The sequence below is a fragment of the Neovison vison genome, chromosome 12 (assembly GCF_020171115.1).
Source record: "Neovison vison isolate M4711 chromosome 12, ASM_NN_V1, whole genome shotgun sequence".
Lineage (NCBI taxonomy): Eukaryota > Metazoa > Chordata > Mammalia > Carnivora > Mustelidae > Neogale > Neogale vison.
In genome coordinates, this window is record NC_058102.1 from 133131800 (window position 1) to 133157338 (window position 25539).

The 25539-nt window shown below is 40.1% G+C and overlaps 1 protein-coding gene across 1 annotated transcript in view; it reads left to right on the plus strand.

The window, feature by feature from the left end:
* Window positions 1-25539, plus strand: part of GAD2 (glutamate decarboxylase 2) — a 74504-nt gene that overhangs the window by 23958 nt on the left and 25007 nt on the right. The window contains exons 8-11 of the mRNA XM_044227471.1: window positions 599-678; window positions 22067-22121; window positions 24006-24122; window positions 25008-25072. Coding sequence (XP_044083406.1) covers window positions 599-678; window positions 22067-22121; window positions 24006-24122; window positions 25008-25072 — 317 coding nt within the window. The remainder of the gene's footprint in view (window positions 1-598; window positions 679-22066; window positions 22122-24005; window positions 24123-25007; window positions 25073-25539) is intronic.

Consider the following 25539-nt stretch of genomic DNA (forward strand, 5'->3'; position numbering starts at 1 on the left):
GTGGAAGCCACCCCAGTACCCACTGATGGATAAGTGGAACTGTGGGTACACCTTCAATGAATAGGATTCAGACCTAAAAAGGAAGGGAACGCTGACACATTCTACAACAGGAATGAACCTCAGAGCCACTGCGCTGAGTGAAATAAGCCAGTCACAAAGCAACAAATCCTAGACGGTTCCATGTACATGAGGCACTTAATGTAGTCAAATTCATAGAAACAGGAAGTAGAATGGTGCTTGCCGGGGGCTGAGGGAAGGAGGCATGAAGAGTTATCCTTCAATGGGTACAGAATTTCCCTGTGACAAGATGAAAAGAATGCCAGAGGTGGACGGTGGTGCGGGTTGCACATCTACGTAAATATCTTTAAGGGCAAGGAACTGTACACTTAAAAATGGCTAAGGTGGCAAATCCTATGTTATGTAGATTTTACCACAGTTTTACCACAGTTAAAAAAAAAAAAAAGGGCTCAGCGGAAGGATGCCATCTTCTCTCAGCAATCCAGGCTGTTGAGGGAGATTAGAAATAAAAGGAGGAAAAAGACCAGCTGAGATCTTTTTTGAATTTATGTGCAACTAATTACAATTTTTTTTTTAACAGAGTCATTTTTCTCTCAAGAAGGGAGCTGCAGCTTTGGGGATCGGAACCGACAGCGTGATTCTGATTAAATGCGATGAGAGGTGAGTACGCATCTGTAGCCTCACTGGTTGGCAGTTTGCGACTCCACACGTGTCTCTCTTAGTCCAAACGCAGGCGGTGACTGTGGGGTGGGGGGCAAACCTGCCTCCATCTCGGCTTGCTGTTCGCTGTTTCTTTTTCATGTGGGCTCTTGCTTGGAGCCCTGGGGTGTTGTTCTTCAGTGCCGTGGAGCCTTCCATGGCCCTCAACTGAATTGGAAGCTTTATTAAATCAGTCACAATATCCTGCACCAAGAAGGTGTGGAGGGGATTTCGTCACCTGGGCCCTTAAGCAACAACCAGCGGTTTGAGCATGGGTTTATGGAAGTGTCATCATTCCAGGCGCCGTGGATGGTATGAGATGGATGGACCGATTACAGGAGTGGGGACAGTTTAGTGAGCAGGAAGTAAATGATGCCCCCAGAAACTTGTCCACTTCGTGCCGGAACCAAAGAGCTCTCCTCGGGAAAATCCCTGCCTTAATGGGTGCCCAAACCTCATAGGTAGTCTGGAAATAGGTGTAGGATTAAAAAGCATTTCTAGCATATCCACGTAAATCTTCACTAGAACTGATAAAGAATTAATTTAATCTCTAAAGAATTGAGTAAGCAATTTCACCAAATTAAAAGGAAGCTACTCAGTTAGCCATCTATTTTTTATATGTATTTATTAGGCAGATTTTATGTTTGCCCACCATGTCTGCAGGCTCCAGAAAAGCACAAGACATCATCCTGTTTCCCTGACAGTCTGTGATCAAAGGGAGATGGGGTGTCATTAGGGCACAGTTACAGGGTTGAATCCTGTGGCCCAGAACACCTCTTGTGTAGATTGCTAGGAAGGCTCTAGATTGTGTAGATTGCTTGGAAGGCTCTGCGCAGCAAGCAAGAGTTGTGTTTTCAAAGGGTTTTCTTTTTTCTTTTTTACGATTATTTATTTATTTATTTATTTGACAAAGAGAGAGATCACAAGTAGGGAGAGAGCCAGGCGGGGTGGGGGGGGGGGGAAGCAGGCTCCCCGCTGAGCAGAGAGCCTGATGTGGGGCTCGATCCCAGGACCCTGAGATCATGACCTGAGCCAAAGGCAGAGGCTTTAACCCACTGAGCCACCCAGGCACCCCCAAAGGGTTTTCAAAGCGAGGGATGAACTGAGTTGATGGAGGGGAAGTATGGGTGCCATTACAGAGGGCTGAACCCCACAAGCAAAGCCCCAGAAGTAGGACCGAGCATGTGGGACTCCAGCGAGGAAAGCGGTGTGATCAGGGGTGTCCAGGAGGAATAGCCATGGCAAGCCTGGTGGGCCATGTGGGATTTTGATGCCTTGACAAAACACATGTGGTTAAGGACGCATCTCTCTCGGGAGGGATGATTACAAGGAATTGCCACTTTCTCGTCCACGCCTTTACATCTTGCCTGATCTGATTTAGTGGTTCACTATGAACACGTGCTACTTTCACACTCAGAAAGAAAGAGGGATGTTTTCTTTTTCCTTGTTGCGGTAGGAGGACGCTAAACTCAGCACTTGAGTTTGATGGATCAGTAATCAAGGTCACCTGAAAGCATTTTTTTTTTTTTATCCGAGAAGGGCATGATGGAAACCATCCTTCAGGAAGCAAGGCAAAGAGAGACCTGGGTCAGCGAGGCTGGCTGTGAGGCTTTAGCGTTAAGACAGATGGGAGATTAGAAGAACTGGAGCAAGGCAGGGACATTTTGAAGAAGGAACTGCTTGTGGATTTTTTTTTTGAATATTTTCTTTTAAAGATTTTATTTATTTATTTATTTATTTGACAGAGAGAGATCACAAGTAGGCAGAGAGGCAGGCAGAGAGAGAGAGAAGGAAGCAGGCTCCCTGCTGAGCAGAGAGCCCGATGCGGGACTCGATCCCAGGACCCTGAGATCATGACCTGAGCCGAAGGCAGCGGCTTAACCCACTGAGCCACCCAGGCGAATATTTTATTTATTTATTTGACAAAGAGAGACACCGTGTGGGAAAGGGAAGAGAAGCAGTGAGAGAGGGAGAGGAAGGCTCCCCACTGAGCAGGGAGCCTTATGTGGGACTCAGATCCCAGGACACTGGGATCCTGACCTGAGCCATCCCTGAGCCGAAGGCAGACACTTAACCCCTGAGCCACCCAGGCGCCCTGGAACTGCTTAGTTTTAAGACTTTTCAAGACTTTTTAAGATTTTTTAAGACCAGTACTCTCAGATACTTAAGAACTGAGATTCAAGAAGAAAACTGGCATGGCCACAAAAATTGTTAACAGGGAGTAAAGGTTTAGATGACTTTAATATTACTCAATCTGTAGCCGACTCTTATATGGAGCCTAGAGTTCTGGGAAGGATGGTCTAGACAGGCCCTGTTAGCTGACCTCCTCCATCTTCTAATCTAGTCTGGTTAGCAGGTGTTCTTGACCTCGTACTCCTGTGAGAATCAAGCTGTAACAATGCAAGCGGGCTTGGGATGGGCCCACCAAACCAGCCAGCCAGGCATTCCTGGGAACCAGAGGCCGGCCTGAGGACTTCTCATGGTCTGAGGGCAGAAGTGTGCTCCAAAGAGAAGTGCAGGCCTGAAAGAAGGAAAGGCAAGAAGGAAAAGCAGAAAAGTTGCAGGAACAGATGCCAAAAGATGTCTGTTGTTCACCAACAGCAGAGAAAGGAGCAGAAAGCAGAGCATACTGGGAAACCAGTGGCGTCTAAAATAAGTGGCTAGCCATGCCACCTGAAATTTTTAGGTCAAAAAATTTTATGTCAACAGTTTTAGAAGCCAGTAAAAACACTAAAACACAATGTTAAAACAATGACTGTTTTTTTGTTTTTTGTTTTTGTTTTTCAGAAAATACCTCACTTTCCCCTGCAAATTCTCCCCACCCCTTCCCCTACCCTGCCACATACATTCATTGGGAGGGAACACAGGGAAGGGACTACCAGGCACCTAGGGCTATGGGGGCTTTTCCCCCTTCTGGTCATGAGCCTTGTAGGATGGGGAAGGGAGGAGAGAACAATACAGGAGGAAGAAGAAAGAGCAAAATGAATAAGAAATCAAAGAGGGGAGAAATAAGGCCCAGGAAGGGGGAAAAAATTGCAATGGATGTACAAAGTGAAGCAAGGAGGAAGGAAGTACAGTTGAAAATGTGGGGGTCAGGGGCACTAACTCCCCCATCACTTGCAGTCAGAAATTCACATATAATCTTTGACTCCTCCAAAACTAAACTACTAAGCGCCTACTGTCAACCAGAAGCCTTACTGATAACATAACCAGTCAATTAACACATATTTTGTATGTTATGTATATTACATACTATATTCTTACAATAAAGTAAGCTAGAGAAAAGAAAATGTTATTAACAAAGTCATAAAGAAAATATATTTACTGTATTGTGTTGTATTTATCAAAAAATAGCTATGTGTTGGGGTTGGGGGCTCCATTGGTGAAGTAGGTGACTCTTGATCTCAAGGCTGTGAGTTCAAGCCCCACAGTGTGGTTACTCAAAAACTTAAAAATCTTAAAAAAATAGTATCTGTGTGTAAATGGACCTGCACAGTTCAGACTTGGGGGCAAGAAGCATATGAGAGGTTTTAAAGAGGAATAATGATCATTTTTACCATCTAAACAGCAATACATGCCTTTAAAAAATACAAAATAAGATGGGATTGGGAGGGAGACAAACCACAAGTGACTCTTAATCTCACAAAACAAACTGAGGGTTGCTGGGGGGAGGGGGGTTGGGAGGGGGGGTGGTTATGGACATTGGGGAGGGTATGTGCTTTGGTGAGTGCTGTGAAGTGTGTAAACCTGGCGATTCACAGACCTGTACCCCTGGGGATAAAAATATATGTTTATAAAAAATTAAAAATTAAAAAAAAAATAACAGGGAAAAATTGTCATCCCACCATCCAAAGAGAATCAGTAGCACCAGACAGTGTCTAAATCTTGAAACTCCTTTTCCAAGCAAAGAGGTTTGGGTATTTTTCTTTTCCTATTTTAATTTACATATTTGTGATCATGTTTCTTTTTCTAACTAGACATGATAAGTATTTTCCCACATTATTGCAAACACACTCTACTACAAAACCTATGAGAAAGCATGATAGTGCTTTGCAGAGCAGTTTCCAGAGCTGGACTCTTTGACCCCCCTCTCCCTTCCTGTGTCAGCTCCAGTGCTAGCTTGGGTAAATCCCTCTGTGCACCTCATATTTTCTTATCTGAAAAAAAGGAAAAAGTAAGGGCCTTGTTTCATAGGGTTGTTACAAAGATTAAATGTGTTCACAAGTGTAAAATGCTAAAAATGATACGAGGTAGTAGAAAGCAAACACAAAGTATTACTCCCCCCCCATTCATTTCCCTGTTTCTGGTGTTGCTATTATAAATAATCCTTCTATCCTTCATTGAACATGTGTTCCCAGGCTTCTCCACTTAGGATTATTTCTTAGTATGATTGCTAACTTAAATTATATGAGTATTCTTAAGGAAAGTGATACATCAGGCCATATTGGCTTTCAAAATGTTTTACCAGTTTATTCTTCCAGCAGTATTGTATGAAAGCATATTGGGGGGAAAATTAAAGCTGTATTGGTAGCTACATGTAGTCTTTAATTCTGTGTTGATAATTCACATCATCTCTCTAGAATGGGTTTAAGACTGAGAGTCTGGCTCAATAGATCAAGTGAAATTGAAGTGTTTTGGGTCAGGGGCCAAGGAGCAGACTTTGGATAGTCATCTGTAGCCACCATTCCAGTCGGAATCAGTTAAAGCATGTTTGGAAGCCATTTTGTTTTTATTAATCACGTCCTTGTGAAAGTTAGATGTGTGGGTCAGAAAATCCCTTGAGGTCGACAAAGGGCATACCTGCCTTCTCATTTCTCCTAATGTACTTTGCAAAGTTCATCCAGGTTTTATAAACATAAACCTGGACCTGCTCTCAAGAACATTCATTTCTTTTTTTTTTAATTAACATATAATATATTATTAGCCCCAGGGGTACAGGTCTGTGAATCGCCAGATTTACACTTCACAGCACTCACCATAGCACATACCTTCCCCAATGTCCATAACCCAACCACCCTCTCCATACCCCCCTCCTTCCAGCAACCCTCAGTTTGTTTTGTGAGATTAAGAGTCTCTTATGGTTTGTCTCCCTTCCACTCCCAACCTGTTTCATTTATTCCTTTCCTTCCCCCAAACACCCCACGTTGCCTCTCAACTTCCTCATATCAGGGAGATCATATGATCATTGCCTTTCTCTGCTTGACTTATTTTGGTAAGCATAATACCCTCTAGTTCCATCTATGTCGTCACAAATGGCAAGATTTCATTTCTTTTGATGGCTGCATAGTATTCCCTTGTATATATATATACCACATCTTCTTTATCCGTTCATCTGTTGATGGACATCTAAGTTCTTTCCATAGTTTGGCTATTGTGGGCATTGCTGCTATAAACATTTGAGTGCATGTGCCCCTTTGGATCACTACATTTGTATTTTTAGGATAGATACCCAGTAGTGCGATTGCTGGGTCATAGGGTAGCTCTATTTTCAACTTTTTGAGGAACCTCAATGCTGTTTTCCAGAGTGGTTGCACCAGCTTGCATTCCCACCAACAGTTTAAGAGGGTTCCCCTTTCTCTGCATTGTCACCAGCATCTGTCATTCCTTGACTTGTTAATTTTAGCCATTCAGACTGGTGTGAAGTGGTATCTCATTGTCATTTTGATTTGTGTTTCCCTGATGGTGAGTGATGTGGAGCATTTTTTCATGTGTCTGTTGGCCATCTGGATGTCTTCTTTGCAGAAATGTCTGTTCATGTCCTCTGCTCATTTCTCGACTAGATTATTTGTTGTTTGGGTGTTGAGTTAGATAAGTTCTTTATAGATTTTGGATACTAGCCCTTTATCAGATATGTTGTTTGCAAATATCTTCTCCCATTCTGTCAGTTGAAAGACATTCGTTTCTTAGTAACTCTTTCTGACTCTGCCTATTAGTCTGTCTGGGTGATAGATTTTATCTATCTATAACCTATTTTATTTATCTATAAACCTATCTATAAACTATAAACCATTAGACTGGGTGATAGGTTTTATTTTGTTCTACAGACAGTTGACTTAGTAGGAAGCTCACAATGAAGGAAAATGTCCTAGTGAAGAAGTATAGTCTTCTAGTTCAATGTCACATATGGAAGAAAATACTGCAAGGTACTATCTCTTAATTAGTCATTACAGGGGTTCAGTTTGATAAACCATTCAAAGTGAAACATGATACTCAGTTAAAGAAAGAAAAATGTATAATAAATCTTCATGTGTTTGGAAAAGGTTCTTTCAAAGTTGAAAATCAAGAGGCATATTAAATTTATTATTACTCTAATAAATAAAATAAGACAATGGAAAATCTCACTGCACCATGGCTTACATATGAATGTGAAGTATCATAACTAAAGAGAATACCCTATTTTTGTGAAAATTTATTATTAAATTCAGAAGAGGATAATGTGCTAAATGAATCTTCAAGTTCATAAGTTCTAGTGTAAGAGTTTTTTTTTTCTTTAGAAGCAAAAAGTTGAATCTTCACAGTAATGGGATTAATGAATTTTTATTCAGGTATCACTGGGTCTAGGGGCACCTGGGTGGCTCAGTTGTTAAGCGTCTGGTTTCAGCTCAGGTCATGATCCCGGGGTCCCGGGATCAAGCCCTACATCAGGCTCCCCTGCTCTGTGGAAATCCTGCTTCTCCCTCTCCCACTCCCCCTGCTTGTGTTCCCTCTCTTGCTGTCTTGCTTTGTCAAATAAATAAATAAAATCTTAAAAAAAATTTTTTAAAGTATCATCAGGTCTAATAGTTGCAAATTTTGAATTAGTGGACTCCAAGTTAATGCTGCATTGATGGTGTCTAAGGATAGAGGTGTAAGTTAATACCTAGGGAAAATTAATATTTGTGGAAGACGTCGAGTGATATTTCAGAATTGGATAGGGCCACTAAGCAAAGAGATATTTCCTAAAGGTTCAGACAGAGGAGGGGAGAAAACTTCTAGGAATGATAATTTGTAAGAATATGGAGTTCCTATATGATGCAAGTAGGAGCCCTCTGAGTGACACACAGTGAACACAGTGGTGAACAAGGTGGACATGGTCACAGATGCTGCAAAACTTAGTCCAGTGTGCAGAGGCAGACTTTGAAACAAATGGTAACACCTGAGAAAGGTATGTGTTGTGAGAGGCGGAATACAGGCTGCTATTGATACATATCTAATTCTACATCCAGAGGGAGCATGATGGGAATTAGCCAGATGACAAGGACAGAATGTTCCAGGCAGAGGTCATGGCACATTCTAAGCCATGGATGTGAGGAATTATTGGCTTACCCAAAGGACCGAAAAGAAGTTCTTGGGGGAAGTGGTCAGAATGACCTTGTCATGAAGGATATTATGAACCATACTAAGCTGTTTGAGCTGTAGATTTGAAGACATGAGGTGTCCCTGAAAAGTTCTGGAGCAGCAAAGTGACATCATATTTTGGCATTAAAAATATCATTTTAAACGCCTGTTTTGGCATTACAGAGATCATCTTAAATGCAGAGTGAAGTATAGGTTGGAGGCTGGAAGTTGGTGGCTGTGGTAGTAATATAAGTAGATGCTGAATGATGGGCTGCCCTGATGTAGATGAGTGCTGGAATTTCTAGGAATTATTGACGGATAGGTGTGCAGGTTGAGAGAAGAGTCAAGGATGAATGCCAGGCTTGCTGTTCTCTGAAACAGGGAACCCTGGCCAAGGTGAAGATGTTGCGTTTGAAGAACTTATGAGGCATCCAAATGGGGGTGTCACATAGGCATGCAGAAATATGAGCCCAAGGCTCTGAAGTTACGCTCTGGAAGCCAGATAGAGTGGGCCTAGTACAGAACTCTAGGGAGCATCCACATTTCAGGGACAGACTGAGTCAGAGGAGCCCTCAGTGGGGACTGAGAAGGAATAGCCAGAGTCCTTGGAGGAGGGTGAGGAACCGGGGCATGAGGGCTTGAGAATCTTTCTAGAAGAAGTGGTTAATGGCATCAAATACTACCAACAGACGAAATAAGGATCAACAACTGCCCATCAGCTTTACTTATCAGGAGGTGGTTAGTGAGTTGGTAAAAGCAGCTTCAGTAGAGGGGTGAAGGCAGAAGGCAGTTTGCAGCTGGTGAAGGGTGGGCAGGAGTTGGTGGGGAGCAGTGTGCGGGGAGAGCAGATACAGACCCCTTCTCTAAAGATGGAGCCTTGATGGGAACTGGGGAGGATAGAAGTTGGAGGGGTATTGAATTCAGGATGGTTTTTGGTTTCGTTGTTTTAAGGAGGGTGCTTAAGGCATATTTAACTGTGAGACGGAGGACCTGCTAGACAGGAAATATGAATTATATGAAAAGAAGGAATAAAATACATAGCAGAAGTTTAATTTCTCTTGGGAGTTCCTTATTGCTTTTGCTAAATTTGTGTAGAATCTTTCTCTGAAGAGCTCACAAGAATTGTGCAGTTGTCTTACATTATACAGCTGGAAGGAAACAAGGGGAGAAAGCAGGAGTGGTTCTGGAAGGTCTGGGGAGAGGTTAGGGACCTATGAGTGAGGGAGAGGCAAAGCCCTGGGCTTACACCAGACTGAAGCTGTGAATGGATTTCAATTCAGAAACCCTCAGGGTTGGAAAGGTTCTTAGACATTAACACCTCTCACCTTTTTTTCTTTTCCAATTTCTATTTTTTCCCATTTTGTCTATATGTATGTATGTATGTGTATATACATATATGTACACATATGAATATGTGTATGTATAATATACACACACACACACCACGTTTTCCTTATCCATTTGTCTATTAATGGCCATTTAGGCTGCTTCCATATCTTGGCTATTGTAAATAATGCTACAATAAACACAGGGGTGCGTGTATCTTTTCAAATTAGTGTTTCTATTTTCTTTGGGTAAATACCTAGTAGTGGGATTATTGGATCATGTGGTATTTCTCTTTTTAATTGTTGGAGGAACCTCCGTACTGTTTCTCACAATGACCGCCCCAGTTTGCATTCCCACCAACAGTGAATGAGGGTTCCCTTCTCACCAATCATCACCCACACTTGTTCTCCTTGTCATTTTCATTTCAGCTGTTCTAACTGGTGTAAGGTGTAAGGTGATATCTTATTGTGGTTTTGACTTGCTTTTCCCTGTTGATAGGTGATGTTGAGCAACTTTTCATGTGTCTGTTGGCCTTCCATATGTCTTCCTTGAAAAAACTTCTGTTCAGATCCTCTGCTCATTTTTAATTGGGTTATTTGATTTTTTTTTTTTTTGGTATTGAATTGTATCTTTATATATTTTAGGTACCAACCCCTTATCAGATACAGCATTTGCAAGTTTCTTCTCCCATTCAGTAGGTTGTCTTTTTGTTTTGTTGATGGTTTCCTTTTCTGTGCAAAAGCTTTTTTATTTTGATATAGTCCCAATGGTTTATTTTGTTTTTGTTTCCTTTGCCTTAGGAGACATATCTAGAAAAATGGTGCTATGATCAATGTCAGAGGAATTACTGCCTCTTCTAGGATCTTTATGGTTTCAGGTCTCACATTTAGGTCTTTAATCCATTTTGAGTTTTGATATACAACTTTGGAGTTCTTTTTCTCTCCAAGTGCATTATTCAGTATTATCTCTTGAATGTAATGAATATTTTAATATTATAAATACAAATTATATGTGCATTATAGATAGCAGCTTTTTCTAACCAATTAAGAATTCCTTGCAGACATCATACTCTTTACCCCTTAAGACTTCAATGTGCATTTCCTATGAACAATGCTATTCACTTACATAATCACAGTAAATGATCAAAATCAGATGACGTTGACACAAGACTATTATTTAATCAATATACCTTATTCAGATTTCATCAATTGTCACAATAATATTCTTTAGAGCTGTGTTTTTCCTAGTCCAAGACCACACATTACACTCAATTTTCATGTCTCTTTAGTTTCCTTTCATCTGGAACATTTCCTCATCCTTCCTTTATCTCTCATGACATTGATATTTTTGAAGCGTGTATTTATTTTGTAGAAGATGTCTTGATTTGAGTTTGTCTCATATTTCCTCATGGTTAGATTCAGGCAATGCATTTTAGGCAGGAATTCCAGGAAGGTGATCCTTGTCTTTCTCAGTCAGACCTTCCCAAGAGGATTGTCAGATTATTAGTAATGTCAACGTTGACCATTTGGTTAGGATCGTGTCTGCCAGATTTCTCCCCTGTAAAATGACTGCTCTCTACTTTGAGGGTTGTGCTCGCTTTGGCAGCGCATATTCTACTTTGAGGGTTATCTTATAGGTGATGCTCTGAGACTATAAATATTCTGTTCCTCCTAAACATTCATTCAGCAGGAAGATTCTGGCCTGAATTATGATGATGGCGGTTGCAATATACGATGTTCTAATGCTATCATTTCTTCTCTCTTTATTCGTTCCTGTCACTCTACTACTGTAAGGAAACCTCTCCCCCCTCCATGTGTGTGCAATATATTTACCATCACTACGGACTCACAGGTGCTTTGAGAAATTAATTCTCTCTAGCAGTCTTTGCCACTCTCTTCCCATTTTCCATCTCTTACTCCTCCCTTTGGGGTTTCCTTTAAATTATCTAAATTGAACGCCTGAGTGGCTCAGTTGGTAAAGGTCATGATCCCAGGGTCCTGGGATCCAGTCCCTCATTGGGCTCTCTGCTGAGCAAGAAGCCTGCTTCTCCCTCTGCCTGCCTTTCCCCTTGATTGTGTTTGCACTCTCTGACAAATAAATAAATGAAATCTTTGAAAAAATTACCCAAATTTCTGTAAAACCTTAGAGAAAACAAATCTGAGCAAAATACATGATACCTGGTTGGCGGAAGACTGGAAGAGTCACCGGCCTTCCTATATTCCACATAACACAAGATCTCTGGTAGGTATTTTGATTAATACTTGTATACCACAAAATGAACACTTATATTTTTGTAAAAATTTTAGTTTTTTTTTAGGTTAGTCTATCTCTTAGCTTTACAAATTACAGTCAGATAATATTTCCTTGTGCTTGTTAAATACCACACTTCATCACTTAATCGATTTAAACAATTGAAAGTATAAATAATCTAGGGTCATTATACTCTCTTATTAAATTAGCTCAATTGTGGCCAGAGTGTGAAAGCGGTTAGGGAAGCTAATTAACTCTTTCAGGTCCTTGGGGAGCTGTTGAGTGCACTGTAATAGGATAGACTTCACAGAGACCCTGAATCAATTATTATTGAGCAGGACTGGGGTCAGCCCTTTGAGAGTCGTATTTCCTATGGGTTTAGATGAAGAGAACTCAGCAGTGTTGAGGTGTATGTGTTTCATTATGTCCTATATCAGGAAGGATTATAAAATAAGCTGACACTTTGTGTGTTTATTATGTGCCAGGCAGACTCCTAAGCATTTTGCACAATTGATCTAATTAATTCACTTATTAGAGACACAGAAGAGTATATCCCCTCACCTTTACCAGGTGCCAGCACAGTTTGTGAAGTTTCTAGGTACATAAGAGTCCCAAGCAGTGTGGTGAGTTCCCCTTTCCCTGTTCGATTTGTAACCCTGGTAGAGAGGCACATGTCTGTGATTATCTCGCTGGAAAGTGAAGAATTGGGGCTTGAACTCAGAACTCCTTGTGTTCACCAGTCAGGCCTGCTCCTTTGTCTCCTTTCCCCTGAATTTTTAATTGTGGCCAAATAAACATAAAATTTAACATCTTAATCATTTTTAAGTATACAGTTCAGTGATATGAAGGACATTCGTGCTGTGCACATCAACACTGTCCATCTCCAAAACTCTTTCCATCTTGTAAGATGGAAACTTTATATCCATTCAACAAAAGCTGCCCATCCCCCTTTCTCCTCTCTCTTTCCCAAACCCCCCCAACCACATTCTACTTTGTGTTTCTATGAATTCAGCCACTCTAGGCACCTGACTCTCTTGTCTTCTTGTGATTGATTGACTTATTTCACTTTGCATAATGTCCTCAGGGTTCATCCATGTTGAAGCAAATGTCATCAGCTCCTTCCTTTCTAGGGCTGAATAATATTTCATTGTATGTATATACCACTGGGGTTGGTTCCACATTTTAGCTATTATGAACAGTGCTGCTCTGGCTACAGGTCTGCAAATATCTCTTTGAGCTTTGCTTTTCATTCCTTTCAGTATACTCAGAAGTGGAATTGACAGGTCACATGGCAATTTGTTTTTATCTTTTATCTCCTTGGTTAAATTTATTTCTAAGTATTTGATTCTTTTTCATGTTTCTATAAATGGGATTGACTTTTTTATGTTTGTTTCATATCCTGAAACTTTATTGAATTTGTTTATTAGTTCTAATAGGGTTTTGTTTGTAGAGTCTTTAGGGCTTTCTATATATAAGATTATGTAATCTGCAACACAGACAATTTGACTTCTTACTTTCCAATATGAATGTCTTTTTTTCCCCTCAGTCTTGCATAATTTCTCTGGCTAGGACTTCCAGTACTATGTTGAATAGAAGTGGTAAGAGTGGGCACTCTGGTCTTCTTCCTAATCTTAAAAGAAATCTTTCAGCTTTTAATCATTGAGTATAATGTTACTTATGGGATTGTCATATGTGGCCTTCATTATGTTGAGATACTTTCCCTCTAACCCCAATTTAGTGACAATTTTTTACCATGAAAGGATGCTGAATTTTGTTAAATGTTTTTTTCTGTATCTATTGATATCATATGAGATAATCATATGATTTCTGTCCTTCATTCTGTTAATGTGGTGCATCAGATTGATGGATGTGCAGATGTCGAACCATCCTTGCATCTCAGGGATAAATCCCACTTGATTATTGTGTATTATCCTTTTAATATATTGCTGAATTTGGTTTGCTAGTATTTGGTGAGAAATTTTGCATCAGTGTTCTTCAGAGATATTGGCCTGTAATTTTCTTTTCTTATAGTGTCCTTATCTGGCTTTGGTATGAGGGTAATACTGGTCTCATAAAATGAGTTTGGAAATGTTTCCTACTATTCAGTTTTCTAGGAGAGTTTGGGAAAGATTGGCATTAATCCTTTTATTATTTAATTATTTGTTTGATTGTTAATGTCTGGTTATTTTATTTTATTTTTTATTAACATATAATGAATTATTTGCTTAAGGGGTACAGGTCTGTGAATCATCAGTCTTACACAATTAACAGCACATACCCAATGTCTATAACCCAGCCACTCTATCTCTCCCCTCCCATCCCTCAGCAACCCTCCATTTGCTTCCTGGGATTAAGAGTCTACTATGGTTTGTCTCCCTCCTCGGTCCCATCTTATTTCATTTTTTCCCTCCCTACCCTCTACAACCCCCCCCACCTCTCAAATTCCTCATATTGGAGAGATCATATGATAAATGTCTTTCTCTGATTGACTTATTTCCCTTAGCAAAATACCCTCTAGTTTCATCCACATCATTGCAAATGGCAAGATTTCAGTTTTTTGATGGCTGCATGGTATTCCATCGGGGGGGTGTGTGTGTGTCTGTGTAAAAAATTATTTTTTAATTCCTTCTGTTAATTGATTTCTAGTTTCATACCACTGTGGTTGTAAAAGACAGTACAGGGTGATGTACATGCTGGGTGATCCTGTTGATTTAAGTCTTCTTAAACTTGTTAAAATGTTTTACTGTGTTCTAACATATGATCTATTCTGGAGAACGTCTATGTGCACTTGAAAAGAATGTGTATCAGCTTCTGTTGGATGGAATGTTCTGTCTGTGCCTCGTAGGTCCATTTGGTTATCTTTGAATTGGGTTGTTTGGTTTTTTGTTGTTGAACTTAAGGAGTGCTTTATATATTTGGGATGTTAGTCCTTTATCAGATTTTGCAACAATTTGTAAATACTGTTTTCCATTCTGTGGGATGCTTTTTACTCTACTGATGGTGCCTTTTAATGCACAAGAATTTTTCATTTTTATGAAGTCCAATTTGTCTATTTTTCCTTTTGTTGATTGTTCCTTTGGCATTGTGTCCATGAAAATATCCATTGCCAAATCCAATGTCATGAAGCTTTTGCTGTATGCTTTCTGCTTTCTTCTAATAGTTTTATAGTTTTAGCTCTTACATTCAGGTCTTGACCCATTTTGGGTTAATTTTTGTATTTGGTGTTAGGTGAAGGATAGCCCATTCTTTTTATAAAAAACAAACATAATATTCTTTTCTTATTTTCTTACAATTACAATATTATTTTCTTATAATAAATTCTCTCCAGAAACAGCACATATTCATTGTAGAAAAACAGGAAAGTGGGAGGACTTAGACATAATCTTTCATAATTCTTTGGTGCATATTGTTCGAAATACATTATATGTATTTAAATATAAAACCTACTGATTAGAAATTTGTTTTTTACTTAATAAAATATTATGGGCAACTTTCATGTCATTAGAAATTCTCCAGTACAATATTTAATTACTACTTAATAGCCTATTGTTTAGAATTTACATTACTTAATAAGTCTGTTGTTTAACAACATGTAAGCTACTTTGAATTTTTATTATTTAAACAATTGCTAATTAAAGTATCAGTGTGGCTAAATATTTGCACACATACCTATATTATTTTCCTAGGATAAATAGCCTTTGACTATGTCTGCACTAAGAGTTAGGATACTTGCTGTCATGTTGCCCTTCAGAAAAGAACCAGCCAATTTACAATTCTCCCAAGCAGTATAAAGGTGTGGCTGCTCACCATGTTCTTACTAATCCTAGAAACTAAAACCTTAAGTGACCTGTGTCAACTTGAGGAGTAGAAACATTTTTTAATTATTTATATTTTCATTTTTAATAATTTGCAAAGTTGAACATTTTATGTCACTCATAGTTGAAAAAGAACACAAAACAATTTTTGTCATGTATGTTGTCAATGTTTTACAAAAATGTATCATTTGCTTTTATTCATGGTATTTATAAAAGTATTCCATTTTTTGATAGTCAGAGCTATCATCAATTATCCATTTTCTACCTCCTTTCTAGAAAGTCTTCTCCATTTTTAGTACATACTAATATTCATCTTTTTTCCTAGAACCTTTATATTATTATTTTAATAGCTGATCTCACTGAAATTTATTTTGATCTGTGGTGTTTGAGAGATATATAATTTTTTATTTTTTTATCCACTTAGTTTTTGCTTAACATTGTTCCAACACCATGTGTGATCAAACAAAATGTTTTAATCACTTCCTAGCCTTCTATTTTTGTTCCACTGATTTGCTTATTTAGGCTCAATTGCCATACTTTTAATCACTATAGTGTTATAATATGTTCTACATTCTAGTAGAGAAAAATCTGACCCCTGCCCTCTTTTTAATTGAATATTCTTTATTAGTTGTGCTTTAGAATTGTTATCTCAAATCCCCTTTCCCCTCAAACAGTGGGGAGCCAGTTGGAATTGTGTTATGTTTAGAGATCAACTGTATGTATTTGCAATGTTGAGTTTTCTCATCAAAGAACACGTGTCTCTCTATTTATTCAAATCGTTTTTTTTTTTTGCATCCTTTGGTAAAGATCTGTGTTTTTCTTCTTATACATTATTTCAGGTTACTCATTTATAGTTTCAGATACTAGTTATTATTTTACCTCCCTTCCATTCTTTGTATTCTTGCAACAAATTCTACTTGGCTCCATGTTAATCTGTAATTTCCTCTGTATTATATTTTAAAACATAGTCAGGATTTATGTATCTATATTATAAGATATATTGATAAGCCTTTCTGGGCTACCTTTGACAGATCTTGCTTTTAGAATTAGCTAGTTTCTAGAAATAAATCCAGCAGCTTCCCATTGTCTTCTGTATAAGTGTTTAGAGGGCATTATCCACCAGTAATAGATGTGTTAAAATTCACTATTAAAACATCTGGGCCTGTCATTTTGGGGGGTTGTTTTTGGTAACTTTTTTCCCCACTTACTTCTTGGTTATCAATTTTTTTCAAATTTTCTATATATTCTTGAATCACTTCTTTCAATTTACATTTTAGTAGGGGAAAATTATCTATTTCCTCAAAAATTTTAAGATTAGCACAAATCTCTATATAGAAAGTTTTATAATACTAAAATATATTTTCCATAATCTCCTCTCTTATTTCAAATGTTACATTTTCTCTCTTTACTGAACCAATCAGATATTTGTCTATTCACTGATCTTTTCAATATACCAGTTTCTGAATTTATTAAATTAGTCTACCTAATAAAGTTTCTAAATCATTGAAAAATTCATTCATTCTCTCTGTCTACACTGTTTGTTTTCATTTTCCTAGCTTCTTAGGTTAAATATTTAGTTATTTTTATTCTGTTATTTAACTTTAAAAGCCCATCAGGCTCTTCGTTTTCCTCTGAGGATGATTTAGGGTGCTTCTCATGTTTTCACATGTGGTATTCCCATGTCATTAATTTTTAATGTTCTGTAATTGCAGTTCTGATTTCTTCCCTGACTCAGAAGTTATTTAGAATAAGCCAAGTATGCTTTCTTACAGGGGGAATTGAACTTTTTATCACAATTCCCCTCTTTTCTCTACCAGTGTGTTCAGGAAAGTGGAATGGCAGTTTGGGGAAGTTGAGGCAGTGATGAGAGATGGCCAGCACACACCTTCTTGCCCGTAGATACTTTCCTTCGTCACATACTCCCCTGTGAGCTTCAATGCTGGCCCCCATTGGCAGCGATCTGGGGGGTTTGTGTGAAAACGAAAGTAGCTCCTTACCACATCACGGCTGGCCTCCTTGGTTGCACATCACTTGGATTGTTGTACAGTGAGTGAGAGTGTATATGTGTTTGTGTGAATTAAATGCATTTGGAGAACGTAATTTTTTTAAAAATTGCTGGAATTAGATACAAAAGTCACCCAAAATGTCCTATTCCTCTATCCTGGCTGTAATGCTGGGTGATCCCATTGTGTGTATTGGAAAACATATCTTAAAAGAGAAAAATGTGGTTATCTGTTATCTGTTAAAGTTATCTGTGGTTATCTGTTAAAGTTAAAATTCTTTTTTCCCAAATCAAAGTCCGTATTAAAGGACCAAAGAAGCTTACTGTTTCTAATTATGGTAAAAAATTTTTGGCAGAGGGTTTGGTTTCATAATACAAGTACTTCCGAAATGGTCTGTTTGGATTTGAGTTTGCTAGTCTGTCTTCTGGTCATGTCCTAGGGTAGGTGACCCACATGGGCAGCAGCCATGTGCAGACACACGGAGCTCTCTCCCCAGGAGATCTCTCTCATAAGTTTCCCCGCTGCTGCATAACTCCTGCAACAGTCTTCCCCAGTTAGTTCGTGAAATTTTCAAGTTACCACACAGTCTGGGCAATGTGAAAATTGGCTTGGGTCCATGAGTTCCCTTTACCATCCCTGTATCACAATCTATGTTTAAAAAAAAAAAAATGCTGACTACTTTAAAAAACAAAACCAAAAAATTGGCCAACTTTGGTTACTTCTCTAGGGTTTAGATACTATTCTAGAAGGAACTGTATCATCAGGGAATAATGGAGCAAAATATTTTAGTAGGAGGTGATAAGTTTTTATTTTACTAAACAGTACTAAAAGCCAAAAGAATCGGGATCAAGGAAGTATTCACTTCGAGGGACTTCCAAAAAACCCTACCTACTTTATTGCAGTTCTAGAACTCAACCTTTCAGGTAGGCAGATATTTTGTTTGAACCCCATAAATGCTTTGGAAGACATCTGTTGTACGGTGCTAAGAACCTGCATCCTGATACAAGACAGCTCTAGGTTTGCAGTCTGCCCCCTGCTAGCTGCACGACACCCGGAACGTCACACACCACTAGAACCATTGCTAGTAATGACAACAGTGAGACACCCTGCTTTTTTTGCTATTGGAGATACTTTGAGGCCAGACCTACAGAATGCAACAGCTATTGTCCAGAGCCTTCCTGCACCAAGAGATGTTTGTCTGGAAATTCCAGGCCAGACAGCACCAGCAGGGAATGTACGATCCGTATCTGGAGCTCCTTCTGCTGCTTGCTCCCTGCCCTTCGGCTGTGATGGCTCAAAACCACAGGTCCTATGAACGATCTATATCGGTCCTTGGCTAGGTCCTTGGCTAGTCTGTCACACAATTGTTTAAATGCCTACCAGGCTAAAATTTCCATTTCCAAAGCAATATTTTCCCAGCATGTGGATCCAGGTCAGAACGCTCTGGGGGGCTTGTTAGAAATGCAAATTCCTCTGTCTGTCTATTTGGACTGTGTGATCATTTGTTTCTCTTGTTAGCAAGGAAACCCTGAAGAATAAAAACTGGTCTGTTCCCCCAGTAGTGTGTGGCGCCTAGTATGTGCTCAATACATATTTGTGGAAAGAATTAATTCTTGGGCCTGATAATTGACCTCCTGAATCAAAATCCCTAGGAGGGGGGGCCAAGGAATCTGCATTTTAAAGGCACACCCAAGTGATTTTTATGCACACTTAAATTTTAAGAACCCTTGTTCTAAAGTAATCGAGCAAATTCTAAGATAAACAGAAAGATGAAAAGTTTTGGCCCCAGAGGCCCCCATACTAGCTGTCTGGCCAGTCATTAAGTTAAGAGTCACCAAATTACTATCAACCCTGAGTTAAACTTCTGCCTTCTGCTCACGTAACCTCCAACAAATACCCGCCACCTTCAGGCTCTGGGATCCTAAGTGGATAGAACAAGTATCTTGGGCAGAGGGCCCAAGGGTGTCTGGAACCTGCCCCCCCCACCCCCGCCCCGTCAAGAGCCACAACCGTTGCTTTCTACCTGAACTTGATTATTTACCAGCCCGCCCCAAAACTCTGATAGGGAAATGGAACAGACCGTTCGTTACTTGTTTTCCCCAGCGTGCTTGAATGGCATTTCTGATCCAGGAAAGTCAGATATTATCGGCAAGGATTTATCTTATCTTAAAAGACTCCAATCTTTCTAAATAGGTTTCCTATCTGTTTGACCTTTCTAGGAAGCTTGGTGTCTTCTGTCTAGCTACAATCAACTTTTTACCAACATTTAATCTTAGGCCAGTCACCCCCCTTCTCTTGGGCACTTCCTCATTGGAAAAATGAGACACTTAGACTAGAAATAGGTCTTCAGCTCCTTCCGATTATAATGTACCCTGATCTGTGACTTCTTGGTGACACCTTACTGCCTATGCTTAACAAAACACCCAGATGTGATTAGGCCCCCAAATTGCTGCTCTCAACCTTGTCACCCAAAACTCTCCAAAAGAGAGTGTTTTACTCTCCTTGGGCACGTAGAAAACTAGGGAAAGTTGGGGATTTGCAAACCGTTTCTGAGAATCCTCTCTCAGCTTCTACATTTACCTAGAAAAATACAATGACAATTTTAATGTGCTGAAAGCTTTATGTAAAAGACAACTTCAATACCCAAATTTCTTCTGAAATCGGCACATTTTATTTCTATCAGCGCTGAAGCAAGGTGTTTGAGCATAGCCTGATCTAGAGACATGGAAAATCACTGCTTCATGGGCTGCCCCCAAGGCCGAACTGTGAAGTGTAGGGGGAAGTGTAGGGAGTGAACTCCTTGTCCCTGCCCCGGCCCCCTGCTTTTCCCTTCCGTCTGTCCCTCCTTCAGAATCCCCATCTCATCAAAGTTCCCCAGAGGTGGGCTGCTCCCGCCCCAGATTGTACCCTTACACCATAGATAGGTTCACTGTCCTTTGTTCCAACCCAGCCTGACTAATGACTGGTAACTTGTCCCTTCCTGTTGCCAGATAATTGCGTTTTAACTGCCTTCCTTTGGAAGACAGCTTCACATAAATTAGTGGTTCTTAAGGCGTTCAGGCCTAATGTCTGCTTTACATGCCAGCTACTCTGCAGTGCCTCCTTTGCAAGCCTGGAATGAAAGTTGCTGGAAATAAAACTTACTATATAATGCTTGAAGTATTTTTGTAAAATGGGTGTTAGGAAAGTAAGTCATAATAGAATAACAAATTTCAGTATGTAAAACTTAGAAGATATAATGAAGTAGCCCAATGCTTGCTCTATACTTAAAGTCACAGGGACAGCCAGGAATGGATTATTGACCTCAAGACAAATACCAGCCCCTCCCCACACTGCTCCCTAAATGCCAATAGCCTTTCCCATCTGTTATTGTGACAACCTCCTGCCCATAATTTATTTTTCCAAACTGCCTTTTAAAAACCTAGATCGATGACCCTGATGTGAAAAGTTAAGCCAGTTTAGCAACCTCAAGAGAGCTATTTTAAAATTTTTTCACTGTTGGGGCGCCTGGGTGGGTTGAAGCCTCTGCTTTCGGCTCAGGTTATGATCTCAGGGTCCTGGGATCAAGCCCTGCATCAGGCTCTCTGCTCAGTGGGGAGCCTACTTTCCCCTCTATCTCTGCCTGCCTCTTTGCCTACTTGTGATCTCCGTCTGTCAAATAAATAAATAAAATCTTTTAAAAAAAATTTTTTTTTACTGTTCCTGGCACCAGGCAACGACTCTCTCCTTTCCCTGTTTTTTTCCCCAAAGTCCTGGGAGATGGATGTCATCATACATAACAATCTCAACAATAAAACCTAACAATTATGGAGTGCTTCCCACATGCCAAGGACTTTTAAAATCATTTTGCAGTTATCAACTCACTTAAACCTCATAACTCCATAAGTAATATTATTATCACTGTGTTCCAGGGACAGTAATGAGAGGCACAGAGAAATCAAGGCACCTGACTAAGATCACACATCTAGCTACATCTCTCTTCTTGTAGAAACCACTCCTTTGATTATTATAATAATGGAGTTTTATAATTAGCCTAGAACTATCTGTGTTTTTATTTTAGGAAAGAAACATTTTGGGGAGGAAAGAAAGAATGTTTCTTTTTCCAAAGTCCGTGTATCTAATTGTTTGAAATTTGAGCCCATGTTTTTCTGGCCGGCTTCAGGCTTTTAGTACTTAGAATGTAATTAGGTAGCTTTTTTACTTAATATTTTCATTCATTTGTTTCGAATGGATTTCTCTTCTTGGCATGTCATCTATATGTGAAATTGCAGCTACATTCATTCGAAGATTGGGAATACAAATCTCTTTTCTGCACTGTCCTTTCATTGCCAAGTGTTTCATGCCAAAGCAGGCTAGTTTTTAACCAAGTTAGGGGGATGACCTAAAAAACAGGTTCTGTGTAGCCTAGAGGGCCCCGTGGCTGTTCTAACAGCACCCTGTGCTCATGAGTCCCCTCGATGTGTCAGAAATTACATCCTGCATCTTTCAGGGAGAAACTGCATTTCTTCCTGGAAACAGTCAACGAGTTGTTTTAACCGATCATTTAGGGTTGACCTCCTACCCTGATGCAGCTGCTTGTGAAGACCACAAAGTAAACTATTCGAAGCAAACCTCTCATGTATTTATTTTTCCTTTCAGGGGGAAAATGATCCCATCTGATCTTGAAAGAAGGATTCTTGAAGCCAAACAAAAAGTAAGTGTTTGTTAGGGAGCTTCATCCAGCCCATAACAAGCTAAAGGTACATATTTCTGATTCCATCCAGTGGACAACACTCTTTGGTTTGGGGCTTTTTTCTTTGTTTGCTTTTGGGGTTTTGGGTGGGGCTGTAGTGGGGGGCAGAGGGAAAGGGAGAGAGAATCCCAAACAAGTCCCACACCCAGTGCAGAGCCCAGTGCGGGGCTGGATCTCACAACCCTGAGATCCTGACCTGAGCCAAAAATCAAGAGTCAGACACTTTACCAACTTAGGCACCCGGTGCTGCCACTTTGGTTTTGTTTTGAAAAGAGGACGCAATTCTCAACCTCCCCGCTTTCCTGAGCATATGGGATTTTTGTATCTAGTCATTATTCATTTCTCTGAGTTGCAGCCCCTGCTTTGGAAACATCTAAGTTGCTGTTTATATAATATACCCTGTGATAACATATACGGTGATGCTGTAGGAGTTTCTACAGCATTCGTCTTTTTATGCGCTGAGAGTTGGCATTAAACAGACATCCATTTGAAAGATCATTTTCACAAGTGGAAGAAACCACCAATGCAGCATGAGTTACCATAGTGTGTTTATTTGAAAGGGGCCAATTTTTCCTGCCTAGGAATATGGTTATGATTGGCTCTCCAAGCATCTTTTTCTCGGGAAAGCAATTTAGAAGTCACAGAAGCAGCAAGTTCTGGAGACCTGTGAAGGATTCCCACAAAGCTCTAGAAAGTCATTTCTATCCCTGGGTGGTTTGCAAACCAGAGAGCTTGTTTGTAGAACTCCCTTAATGTAACTTTTAGTAGATAGGACCTACAGTTCCTCGTTCGGTGGCAGGCTATGTGCGTTTGATTATTATCAACTTAGGAGTAGTTATTTCTTTTCTCTGCCTTTTCTTTTTCTTTTCTTTTTTTTCTACAAAGTGGCAGCAGGAGGCTCCCCGTGCTTCTGTATTCTAACTACTTCTAGGATAGTAAACCACAAGATTAAACCTTTGCTGCCACCTAAAGACGGACTCCGACATCCTGTCACATCACAGCTCTGTTCATTCTGTTTGAGGCACGCTTCTACTAGCTTCTAGCAACTTTCATTTAGCCAGAGCCAGGCAGACTGCAGACTACTTAGATAATGGTCATGGCTTATTGTCCAGCCCACATGAACCCTTCCCTGTAAGGCATCCCAAATAAATGATCTCACGGTTTTCCAAAAAGGAATAATGGGGTCAGTCGGATTTCCTTCTTCTTATTCTTTTGCCTGCTCACTCTAGGGGACTATTATGTACAAGTAAGATTAGAAAGTGAGCAAAAAGGAAGACTAGAAAGTGGACAAAGTTGGGGGGAGGAGTATCTACCTGGGATATATAAATGGCTGCAGGCCACCATAAAGCTCCCTCACCTCTGGGTCCAGTGTGGCCTCTCCTGAGAACCAGTGTCTGTTCTAAGGCAACGGGCAAGTCCAACAGAATGGCCTGGAGAACTCAGATCCTGGAGATCTAAAATATCCTCCCAGGCTCTAAAGGGTCAACAGTCCTCGTCATGGTTCTAAAACTGGAGATGTATGTATGACAGAGGGAGAATATCCACTGTTTTTATCAGCTTAAAGAAATAATAATAATCAGGACTCCTTGGTGGCTTAGTTGTGTAAGTGTCTGCCTTTGGCTCAGGTCATGATCTTAGGGTCCTGGGATCGAGTCCAGGGTCCATCGGGCTCCCTGCTCAGCGGGGAGTCTCTTCTCCCCTCTACCTCTGCCTGCTGTTCCCCTTGCTTGTGCGCTTGTGCACGCACTCTCTCTAACAAACAAATAAAATCTTTTTTAAAAATTTAAAAAAATAAAATCCTTGACACCCTGTTTGACATTGTTTGAGGCTTTCTTGTTTGTGTAGGGATTTGTTCCTTTCCTTGTGAGCGCCACGGCTGGGACCACTGTGTACGGAGCATTTGACCCCCTCTTGGCGGTTGCTGATATTTGCAAAAAGTACAAGATCTGGATGCATGTGGATGTGAGTATCCCATAGGGGCGGCCACGAAAACGTCCTTGCACGTTTATTCATTTGGGGCTCATGGAATGAAATCTGTTTTCTCTCTTTCTCTAGCTCTTTTTTTTTTCCTTTGGGAGCCCATTTTCAGAATGGGGATATTTAAGCTTTTGAAGAGTGCAGACACAAAGTAGCACACAACTCACACAAACCCCAACATTGACTGGAGGAAGTCAGAGGCTGACCTGCCTCAATGTCCCCAACATGATAATATGCTTATTTGTATGACCAGTATACCCAAGCTGAGCATTTAGCTCTTGATTCTTCAGTCCGTAACATCCTTGGAGGAATGTAACTACGCACTTCCACACACAACCACACACATGCAGTTTGTACTTCCCTACAAGAATGATCCAAGAGGTAAAAAAGAGTTACATTTACATAGGAAGCCCCGGGGGTGGAGGGCACTCAAACTCAAGTCAGATATTTGTATATTTGGAGAGGAAAGCAGACACAAGAGCTTGCTTACTAGGAAGTATGGGCCACCAGAATTCCAGTTTCTTAGCTGAGCCAGCTAAGAAGATAAATTATATTTGAAATGTTTTTGACTCCAGACCCAGTCACACTGAAGATGTGCCCACCAAAACATTTTCAAATTTAAAAAAAAGTTGTCAAGATTTAGAAGGACAAATAGAAGCAATTTAGGCTTAGACCAGTATGACTCAAAGTGTGGTTCAAAGATCAGCTGTTATCTGCCGACGGCTTGTTACTAATCCAGTATTACTCAGCAAGGCTGAACCAGGAAGATTTCCATGATCCCCCAGTGTTCCCCTGCATAGTGGTGACCAGTCTTCTTTTCCTCCCCTGATTCACCGTGTGAGTTGTTCTTCTATGATCTTCTTTTCGCAGGCAGCTTGGGGTGGGGGATTACTGATGTCCCGGAAGCACAAATGGAAACTGAGCGGCGTGGAGAGGTACACCCACTTTTCTTGTTAACGATGTAATGTGTGAAAGCTAAACGTGAAAAGCAAGGTGCATACAATTTCCAAGCACTCTTGAAGCACATGTGAGCCCGTTGTCTGCAGTGTTGGTGTACCCTGACCTGTGTGGTCATAGACCGATGAATATCATGTGTAAATAACAGAAAGACATCTAATGCTCTATGCAGTGGCCCAGGCAGAATGTTTCTCAAATAGAGATTCCTACCTGGAGTCCGTGGTTGGCCAGAGGACTCAGGAATGACCTTCCTACATCTCTGAACCAACAATCAAAATTATTTAGAACCTATTGACAGGTCATAGTTTCCTAGGGAGAAGATCTATCCTAAAAGTATAACTTCCACTGCTGCAAGTAAACCAACAAATGACTTTGCTCTGTATAATTTATCAGCGTTGAAAGCATGGGTTCAGGGTTTAATACAGCCAGTGGAAAGCAAAACATA